The sequence below is a fragment of the Pungitius pungitius genome, chromosome 19 (genome assembly GCF_949316345.1).
Source record: "Pungitius pungitius chromosome 19, fPunPun2.1, whole genome shotgun sequence".
Classification (NCBI taxonomy): domain Eukaryota; kingdom Metazoa; phylum Chordata; class Actinopteri; order Perciformes; family Gasterosteidae; genus Pungitius; species Pungitius pungitius.
The window spans coordinates 13,170,755-13,182,243 of NC_084918.1; the positions used below are offsets into that span (position 1 = coordinate 13,170,755).

General features: G+C 41.2%; 1 protein-coding gene across 1 annotated transcript in view; it reads right to left on the reverse strand.

Moving 5' to 3' along the window:
* ahrra (aryl-hydrocarbon receptor repressor a) overlaps positions 1 to 9,417 on the reverse strand; it is a 50,943-nt gene extending 41,526 nt beyond the window's left edge. The window contains exons 1-3 of the mRNA XM_037455983.2: positions 9,114 to 9,417; positions 8,682 to 8,774; positions 6,946 to 7,127 (exon numbers count right to left, since the gene is read on the reverse strand). Of these exons, the coding sequence (XP_037311880.2) occupies positions 6,946 to 7,127; positions 8,682 to 8,743 (244 nt within the window). The 5' untranslated portion in view covers positions 8,744 to 8,774; positions 9,114 to 9,417. The remainder of the gene's footprint in view (positions 1 to 6,945; positions 7,128 to 8,681; positions 8,775 to 9,113) is intronic.
* Between the last annotated feature and the right edge of the window lie 2,072 nt (positions 9,418 to 11,489).

The window sequence follows — 11,489 nt, forward strand, 5'->3', positions numbered from 1 at the left end:
TATATATAGTTTCCCTAATGAAAATGTCTGTCTTAATAAAAGTTTATATCTTAAAACCTTAGACGTAGAGTAGATTGAAATCATTCTCAACCACACCATGGTACCAACTCTATTTCAGTTTGGGTGAATATTGCCAACTTCAAAAAAATACTAATAATAATTCCAGGTTATAACAACCCATTCTATACGGTTTACCCCTGGTCCCAGGTAAAGTTAACCCAATGTTGTTATAATGACCCAACTACAGGTTTAACAATGTTTAAACTATACATAAAACTTTTTGCATAAAATTCTGTCTCCATTTTTTTTAAAATTATTTTTAGTTTTTTTTTAGTGTATAATGTGTAAAATGTAATATTTCTGTGATAACTTCACAACAAAGCAACAGGATGTTAAAATAAAGGCCTTGCCGCTGGTATGAAGGTAGTCATAACAGTGAGAACACATTAACATTTACACTGGAAACGTGTAAAGCAGCCATACATCTACGTTTGTATATAGAGCTTGTTGCACGGAATCACAGACATGGCATGTGGAGGAAAGAGGAAGGAGAAAAGCCTGAGCAATGGCCTTTAGCCTGATCACGCACTCTTCATCAAGCACGATTTTCTCAAACAGAGGTCTGTGAAACAAACAGAAGAGCAAAATCGCAAAAGGGAGGAAGGAGAAAAAGGAGGAGGAGAGTGACACACAGGAGTGTTGGTCATGGTCACAAAAAAAGAGGAGAAAATCAACATGTAATTAATGAAACACAGGAAACAGAAATGGGCTGACAGGGTGAATCTGCACCTCAATTGGATGACGATAATCACACAGCCCATTTTCTCTGCTTCAACAGCATACATGCACAAATGGATTAGGATGTTGCAATCTATTATCTCCCTGGATGGTCTTAATCAATACACATCACAGGCTTTATAAGGGTTTAGTGATGTGAATCGGAATGAGAAGCTACATTAAACAAACTAATGAACTGGAAAAAACAATCGTGAGAATGTGGCCTTTTAGCAACAGAACTGGTAACTCAAGAAAAAGCAAATTTCAAAGCTTGAATAGCCCTTTTTTTGTCCACGTAGCATTACCTTTCATTGGTCTTAACGTAAAAGCTGGAAATGTCTCGCCACCAACACTGGAACAGCGCTGGACAGTCTACTGGCATCTTTCATCGGGCATGTTGTGACATATGACATTTAACTGATATGATGTAGTAACCGGTTGAAATCCTTGCTGGAAGATGATCATATGTGCAATCGCCCCACGCAGCCAAGGCATCGAGGAATCTGCATTTAAGCACTGATTCACGACTTGTCAAGTTGATACCAATTACCCAAGAAGCCTAACTGATTCCTGGTCCATCTCTTAATCCCTCCATAAGAGGGTGATTGGGTCAAACAACAGCAGACAATGAAAAGGTCAATGGCTTTGACCTTCAGTGAGTTTGAGTGTTTAGTTGAAAAAAGGTATAGACAGATGTAACAAATGGGTTAATGAGCTGTGCACTTAATCCATAACTAGTTAGACTAACTAGAAAAAGGTGAAAATATGAAAATACTAAGGACACATGGGTGTATTTTCATAACATGGAAGAACTGTGAATATGTTGAGGGTAAATCTAGTCACAAAATCTGTTCAACAACGACGATCCAATTCAGGACTCTAACTCTGGCCTCTGTCCAAATAAACAATGTACTGACAAATTATTTCAAATGTGGATGTTAGATTTAAAGTGATGGATGTTTACCAACCGAAAAACTGAGAGGTCTGCTACATGCCAACGTAACAATGAGAATATGAACTCTCATTGGGGAAATAAAATGAAACGCATACTTTTGCATCACTTAATGACAGTTGACTGTCATATCTGTTGAGTACTTACACTGCAGCCATGTAGGAGTAAGCAGTCAGCTTGACTGTGTCCAAAAGTAACAAAATCGGGCTACAAGCATCACCAAAGCTCACTATTAATCGTGCATATTTGTTAATCCGTACAAATATTCAAGTGTGAATACCTCTTTGTGCTATGCTAAGCTAAGCTACATTATAGTTATAGTATGCAACCTCCTCTAACTCTCAGTGAGAAAGTCAATAACTACATTTTTCCATCATTTTTAACTACAGTATTGCTCGTAAATAACAGGCCCAAACATGAGTTAAGGGTAATAGTATGCACAGATCTGTACAGGTGGAGACCTAAGGAGGCTGAGAGAAGGTGAATAAGCTGCCAAATCTACCTCCCGGCAACATTTAGGATTGCGAGCCACTGCGGGTCAGAGTCTTCGATTCACCGGAAATTTCATGGCAAGGACATTTTCAAAGCAACAGCGAGTTAACCACATCTTGACCTTTCTAATGCTGAACCTTTTTGCTTCATTTCTAGTCCACAGAGCAGCTCGCCGAGTTGTCTTGGCCTCTTCCCGACTTCTGTGCCTTTGGGTTGCGGAAGGAAAAAGCACGGGGTCACTGAGAGTTTAGTAAACACAAAGTGCGTTCATAACGTGACCTGATACACATTTCACTACCAGAGCAAAGACTCCATTCAGAAACAGCTATCACGCTGCAGCACTTCCCCCTTTTGGGAAAGCAAATGATGCGTGCACGTATTGACTGGGAAATGACACAGATTTGATATAAAACCCATTCGCACCAAAATGAGAGACTGTACCACCATGATATTCTCTTAAAAGTGGCGGATGGATCCAGACTGATGGCCTTGGCTCGTTCCCCCCTTCCTCTATTGCGTGGATGGCAGCTTGCTTACAAAACCGTCTCCTGTCTGCTTGCTGACGTCACAGGTTGCGAGTGCCTGCCGTGAGTCTGTGGCCTCAGTGGCCTCTCTCTTCCTCTTTTATTAAAGCTCAGCCAGCACTTAGACGCAGACGTGCGCGCGTACCGGAACTGGCAAACGTCTGGAGACCTAAGCAACACAGATACACCAAACAGGGCATTGATGGGCATCCTCGAGCATCCCATCAATTTTGTTTGGCTATGTGTGTGTTTGTGTGTGTGTGTGTGTGTTTGTGTTAACACCCTGACTGGACTGACAAGATGGAAGGTGGGGCTTTAATTGTGTGGGCTTCCAGCCACACACACACACACACACACTCACTCATTAATGCACCTTGCTGCGATGTGGATGCATTTACACCACAGGCATTTATATTTGGGCACGAGATCGTTTTGATTGTGACTTCAGGGGGTTTTGAGATGTACTGCAAGACAGTAATGATGTCAGAGCGGATCCTTTACTGAAAGCAAAGCAACGCTGAAATGAAGTCATAGACGGTATCCAGGTGGTTGGTGTCTCATCAGGACACAATATAAATGGAGTAAAAACTGTCTTTTTGTCTGAATTGTGGCGAATGTTTTGGAAACATATGAGGAGTTGTAGCTATACTACAGGACATATACACATATAGAGGAAGTTACACAGAGACCGTGGCTTTCAGATACCAGTGCGGCGAGAGTTAAGAGGCGGCATGGTGACAGATGCTGTCAAAATAAACAAACAACTGAATGTGTTGCAGCTATTCTGGGGATATGAACTGCTGATTGTCTGGTCACAAGCTTTTATGCTTCACAATTCATTTTTCTCACGGATTTCTTGTCTAAAAGTGTTCTGCTTTATCACATGATCACATGAGTGCGAGCGGAAAGGAATCTGCGTACCAACCGAGGATGTGACCACATTACAAAGGAGCGCCAACATCGCATTGGATCTCATGAGATAAATATCATGCCAGCAGCTAATATTAATGCATTGGCATGGATTATATTAGCTGACCTGGAGCCAAGAGCAGCGGAATACACTAGGCTGAACATTAGGGAAGAGGGCCTGTCCTTTATTATGTGGTCTCCAGGTCCTCTGATTTATAACTGCCATCTGATTCTCATCACAAGCCCTGTTGACTTTAAATTCATATTAGTCCCGGAACACTGGAGAAAAGATGAGAGGATGGAGAAATGTCCCATTCCTTGACGCACTCTGAACTCACATCAGTTGTTTTAGAATATATTATAATTGCTATTATGCCATTGAACTACATAAAACCGCTCCCAGTCAGAGTCTGCAATATTGAAAATTTATTTAAAAAAAATAATAATTCCATTTGGTTATGCAATCTTTTCTGAATCTATGGCCGCAATCGGATAGAATATTTTAAACAAAGCAAAGTTCTAGTTTCAAATAATGACAAAAAAAGCAGTGAAACAGGATCGCACAAAACACACTGGAGGAGAATTAAAGGCGATCGGGCAGAAAGACAAAGGGGGAGGGATAGTTAATCCTTAGGGTAAATATTTAACAAGCTCAGCAATTACAGACCTAACATGGAAGAGAAGGGAACTGCAGCTTGACTGTCAACACACACACACACACACACACGCACACGCACACACACTCATTCACATGATCGCACTCGCTAGGGCATCTGCCTGGAAATGCTGGGAATAAAGAAACCCTGACCTAAAACTGAACAGAAATACATGGGACTAAGCCCGAAGGCTGTTAGATGATGATTTGGATATTTTAGAATGAGCTATTTGTTTTAAGGGGGCCCTGGACTAGTGGCCCACTTTTTCAACTGGGGACATCTGTGGTAGCTGCATCACTATTCACTAACAACAGACACATTTTTGCGTGGGCTATCCATTAAAAATCGAATTGAATAGTTCACATGCAAGAAAGTTGAAGTGTATGATTGTGAACCCCTGGAAATGGTTCTCGGCCTCTGGGATTGTGAGTTTATGGAAAATCCAGTTTTGGAAATCTTTTTCTATCCAAATAAATTTCATATGTCCTTGTGATATTTGTATTTTAACACAGGCATGCACACACGCACACACAGACAGCATCGAGGTGTATTTGCATTAATGACATAGGTACATACCATTTACTTTGCTCCACCCAGCAGTCACGCAACAAAGGGCAAACGGTAGAGTATCCTGAAACCACCCGGCACGCGATTCTCCTCTTCTTCCTCTTCTTTGTCTCTAAACCTTATACCGCCTCACAGTGAGGTGAATCAAGTCAGTGAACCTATGTTTTAGAATAAGAAAACAAATGATAAAGTCCAATCTGTTGCCACTAAATCACAATCTAAATGGAGTGGACATTAATCGTGACTAAGAAGCAACTTCCCACAGTCCCCCTGGTGGACAGAAAGTCAAACAGCATCAGTAGGGGCAGGAAACTCATCATTCCTCCTCTATGTACCAGTTCATAGATGAACACAAAGCTTGAGGTTGTTTCACAGCATGTTTACAAAGGGTGCCTGAGTGTGCAAACGAGGTTATTATCATTGGAGCTATGACTCCAGTGAGGTAGGGAGGGCAGAGCTGTACACAAAACCCAATCCACCGTGTTCCACTCTGATTAATCTCATTAGTGGAGCAGTAAACGCCAGCTGCTTTAATGCCTGTTCAAAGAGTTCAGGATGACTACATTCCCTGATAAATGCCACCTTTATAGCAAGCGGCACCGCTATCGAAGACGTTCACCAGAAGCTATTGTCACCGTCAGACGGTACGCGAGCAGCTTCCCCCCTCATTTCAACACACGTGACTCAGCCTCCTCCATCGTCTCTTGCTCGCCACTTCTGCATCGAGGCAGCGGTTGGGGTTCTCTTATCTCTGCGTGATCTCTTATCCGTGAAAGGCACTTTTGATAATTCCAATTAGCACCTACACTGCAACTTGGCGTGATGGCTAAGCTACGCAAGCATTCAGGGTAACCCAAGTAACTGTGTGTACGTGTGTGTGTGTGTATAAAGTTACATGACCGGCCAACCGGATGCCAGTTGTTTGGTGCCTTGCCAAACCAGGGCAGCAAATGATGGAGGTTAAGGGCGCTGGAAGGATCAGAGGAGCCAAAGGTGAAAGAGGAGAGCAACATGTGTCAAAGAGGTGACGGGGGAATAAAGTTTCAGCTGGTCGGAACCCTGCAAACCCTCGCCGACGTCTCCAAGAAAACAGCTTTCCATTAGGACTTTGTTTCCGGCCCAGGACGAGGAGCACAGTGAGCCTCGCGGGCCCTCTTTAACTGCCTTTCATCCTCCGTCTACTTTATCTACAGCATTTTCCCATTTTGATACGGAAGGATGACATGATTATTCTTTGCTCCTTAAATTAAAAAGCACTATGCTGTCGCATCCAGCTGTGCCAGTAACCTCTGAGTTGATATGACAGCTGCCGAGGCCACCGGCAACGAAATATGTTCTGAAAAGGCCCATGAATATTTGAAGAGGAGGTAATTTCCCCCAACAACAAGAACAGGATGGAGGGGGGGAGGGGGGGTAAGATATACCTTCTAATATCAATATACCTTTTAAATTTAAAATGTGGCTACTACGACGGTCCAAGGGTGAACTGAGAAAAATGTGTCGGTGGTGAAGCTACCGTCCTAAAATGATCAGAAATCCTCTTCACTAACCCAACACAAGAGAACGAGCCGGTCCCTGTCGGTTTGAGCATGACGTCGCATGCTTCCTAAATGACTACTGTAATGTAGAAGCCGAGGGGATTCTTGCCAATTCAGTAGAAGCATTTGACTAACATGGTCTGGGGTTTAGGAAAATTTAAAACATCTTTATTTATTATATTATCTTTAAAGGGACAATTTCAAAAATATTGCAAAAACTGTATCTATTTATTTTTTTACAGGGAATAGAATATTATTATTTCTACTGCTCCTACTTCTAATAATGTAGATATTTATGTATCATCCTGTTATATAATCACTTCACATAAGGGTCAGCCATATAATACAAATGTGTTAGAGGTGGACAGCATTGACCTTCAGGCTTATTGACATGCAGCAGAAATCCCATCATCAGCCCCACATATCAACTCACAACTCCCCCAGGACTCTGAGACAAACACACACGCACCAAACCCCCCGGCCCCTCCCTCCACTTGAATTTAGAAACGTCGGCTTTCAACCTCCTTTACCTTGGAAGAAACTTTTGACGCGGAGGTAGGAGACTGCGAGGCGCAGCACGGACAGCTTGTCCAGCTTGGAGATGACATCCGGGGGGAACGGCAGCAGGCTGGCCAGCCGGTCCAGCTCAGCATTCAGCCTGTCTCTGTGCCGCTTGGACGGGTTGGTTTTCTCATTGGCAGCGGACGGCTTCCTGATGGGGAGACGGACGGGGCGGAGAGGGGAAGATGGGGTTAAATGGGCATAGGGGCGCGTGTGGGGGGGGGGAGGTCCAGAGACTTCCACGAGTCATGTATTTAGCTGTAATTTAAGAGTAGTTTTAACTAAGTCATGTTGGGACAAACTTGAAAAGCTAAAATATGTAATAACCATTAAAGGTATACATCACACCACCATCAAAAACAACAAATGCTGATCAATAGGAAAAACACGGCACTAAAGGGAAGCATTAGCATCAATTTCTTTTTAAGAAAAAGAAAGAGACCTGGCAGAGAGTGTTTAATATTCCTTCCTCTTTATAATGATATCAATCATGTTTTGTCTGACTCTGCAAAGCCCGATGTGACGAAATTAACCACACTGCACAAATGGCCTTTTATTTCCTTCAAACAGCGCCTTCCCCAATGAACAACAATGATTTGTCATTTGTGTGTCCTCAAATGACTAGCTGTTTCTTTACAACAGCACCAAACAAGTACATTGTGTTTCCCTCCCTTCAGAATGTCTTTCCACAACATAAACCCTCTAGGTTTACTTTATATAAATACTTACCGAAATCCACTGTGACTGTTTAACTCTGTAAATAAACTCCTGATTCTAAAGGTATTGGACATATTGCTCTAAGTGCTGCATAGCATTTAAAATGCTCCTTAGGCAAGAAGGTATTTGTGTGTTTCAGAACGGGATGCCACAGCGTTACCGGCCTAACTTAAAACCACGTTTCTACAGCTGAGCATTTCTGATCAGACAGAGAGAATACTGCCTCGGCTATGTTTTATGGTGGTGGATGAGTAAATATGTCATTCCCTCCATGGAGGGTTAGGGGAAAACATACAAGGGAAAAACATCACACACGTGTACAGATTGGATTGGATTATTCAACAAAAGGGTTTACTTTACTACTCACTTCTACAATATTCACAAAGAACTGTACTACCATATTTCAATATTAAAGTCCTATAATGTGGCATGAATAGCACACTACAATTTTCGAGTTTGTTTCTATCTAGTGCACAAACACTTGATTTGAAGTGGCAAGGACTTCCTTTCAAATCAGCAGCATAAGCAGTGCGAAACATGAAAACTTTATAAATGCCACAGGCCTAGATATTCAATTACCACTTCCCTCTTCTAAAAATGATATAACCTACTCACTATTTATGAGATCAGCTGACAAGATGGCCCCAAAACATTAAAAAAACATTCTAAAAACCATGGACACCTAAAACACATGGGTGTCAACAAAACATGCACGTAAAGTTAGAGATATAAACAATATGCTAAATGTTACGCCACTGGACATAACACGGAAGCAAAACTTGCAATAACCCATCAACTAATAAAGTGCTATATATATATATATATATATATATATATATCCCCTGCTACAATTACTATATATTCCAACCAAAAGGTTTAGTTAACCTGCCGGATACTTTACAAGGAAAAAGCACCAACTAAATGTGCAACCCAGCGCGTTTTGGTTTATTTATTTGCTTATGTCACATATTCATGAGCACCCCTTAACTGTTTCTGGACGGGCTTCCTCCTCTTCCTGCCCGCGTACATGCAGTCTCCCGGAGGTATCATGATGTCGCGCTCCGTGGAGGTAACAGGTGCGCTGCGGAGGACACACAGAGGACGTTAACTTAAACTTCACACATGGAAGACAGTGGCAATTCAGAAAGTCATGGGGAAATGCATTGTACGCGTGCATATAAATACAGGACATTAAATACAATCAAGTTTAAAAAATAGAAACAAACTAGTTATATATATATTTGCGCCACAGGTTAATAGCTCACTTATATTTGGCATATAGTGCTATAGAGCAACAGACGGCTGCAAAATGTTTAATCAATGTTTACAAAAGCCGGATACCTACGACTAAAAAGCTAAAATAATAATGTTTTAAAGGAAAATAAAATAATGTTAAAAAAAAACCGTCAAAAGCACTGACCCCAAATCCCTCGGGATATCGGATAATTCCAGTATAGTGATGGCTGTGGAATCACATTCACTTGAAGTACAAAAAAAAGAGTTGCGTCTCCTGGGTGCACCGACTCGGTAATGCAAAATAATAAATCCAAGGGAATTCAAATAAATCGGAGAGGTCCAATATCAGCTCCCAGCTGATGTTTTCATCAGCTTTGCACTGCTCGGGGCAGATGTTGGCTGATGCTTTATACCCAAATGAGTCGCCTTCACTTCCTCGCGTTTCAGGTGGCGGATTCCAATGAATGACATGTCGAGCTCTTCGCACGCAACTGTGCCTCACAAACAGAGCACAAGAGCACACGCACACCCGTCCACGCACAAACACACACACGACGCTAAACCTCTGCCGCTTTCAGGTACTGTCTGCATATGTGAACTGCGATCTTCATGTGGCCTCATATATTTTGGGAAATTAATTGTATGCATAGAATCAAAACCATCAGTAATATGACGTTGTATAACGTTGCTATCTGTATGATTTTTATTTATTTTTTTCCTGTAATGGGGTTTAATGTGTGTAAAGTTTATATATTTACGAGGGGTACGTGAAGGCAGCAGCAGTGAAAGGGGAGGGGTCACACGCGAAGGGCAGCAGCCGAGGCGCCGGTCTCCAGACTCACGCCGCGGCTCACCGGGGAGAGACGGCAGCTAAACGACCGACAGTTTACCCAAAAAAACCTGCTGTACTTGAATATAATAGTACGTTTGACGGGACTGGTCTTCTTTTAACGAATAATTCATTCAGATGATCCGCGTTTGATTTGGCTGAGCTTCGGTAACGTTAGTTGTCAGGTTTACGCCGGAAATATTCCTTCAAAACAAAAGCGCACGGTGTCACCGATCTAACGGGCACCGTGTCGCGGGGGGGGGGGCACCTGTGGATCGTCACGGGGTAAAAAAACAAAAACCCTTAAAACCGCTTTAAGGGGAAAGGACTTGCCCAGTGGCGTTGCTGGGCTAATATTACTTAATTTATTACTTAAATTATTGGAACATAGGCCTACGTCTTGATTTTATTTGTAAGCTACTACCCTTTCAACAAGTCTCACTCATTAAATTCGTGTAGACGGTTTTGTTACCAACGGAAGTGCTTTTACAATCTTTTAGTGACAGCAAATCAATTTCTATTGATTTTTGATTCGGGGTTTAATTATTATTCCATCAATGAAACGATAAAACGCCAGTCTAAGATTCAAGGGAGACGTATTGTAGGCTTAATGTCTATATCTTCAAACCATTGTATTAAAATTCTTTGTACTTCATTATTTTATTCTTAAGTATTTACTTAAGTATTTTTTCTAAATCGATAAAAAAAACTTTAACAACCTGGTTGTTATAGGATGAAATATTGTTGCGCGATATGCAAAAGCCATTAAAAACTATAAATGTGATGCATTCAGTCTTAAGGTTAGTTTATTTCCCGCACTAATATCATATTATTATCAAAATATAAGCTTGAGTGATGGATTGTTCTTTGGATAAATGCAGGACACTTCTGCAGCTGCAAATGGCCGTGAATACTGGGGTAGGGTGCAAAGGATACTCAAATATTTAAATGCTGCTATGGTATCCTAGAAAAAGTTCCTGAGGCAGGATTCCTTTCCTTGTGTTCACACACTGAATATGAGCAGGTGTAAATAAAAAATGCATTACATGTAAAGTTAGAGGGTAAAAAGAACCTACGTGATCTGTATCGTGAGTTACAACAGGAATTATTTTTATCCTTTGATTTTTAAACGTTAACCAAATAAAGTATGCCACTGTCCAATGACGTGTCTGGTCACTGACACAAAAAGAGGGCTTGTGCAGTCTACTGCGCTGCATTCTAGTGTTCAAAGTCATACACAAACATTCGTCAACTGGAGCACACATTGCTTATTGAGAATTTATGAGGAGTAAATCAAGCGTTTTACTGAGATCATTTGTTTGCTTTTAAATAAGGATGACAGGTTAGAGGAGAATCCCTTTGGTGGTATTGTGACACATATGATGACACACTTCTTTAGAAGGATAGAAAAGACCCTCAAGGGCTGCGTGATGTAGGTTTATTGTTCATATATGTCTCTTCTTTCCCTGGTAGCCCAAAGAGAATCATTGCAAATACAAATGGACAATTATAGTAGCTCTTTGGAACAGAACAAACAACAAATGACAACAGTAGAGTAATTGATGATAATATATAATAAATACTAAACGGATATCTTTAAAAAATAAAATGAATGGTAATTTTCTCAAAATTACAAGTCAAGTTAACTATTTTAGCTTCATTTTAGATTACATATCCAGCCTTGAAATTTTGTCTAGTGCATATTTGGAAAATACATAGCTTGGATTTAAT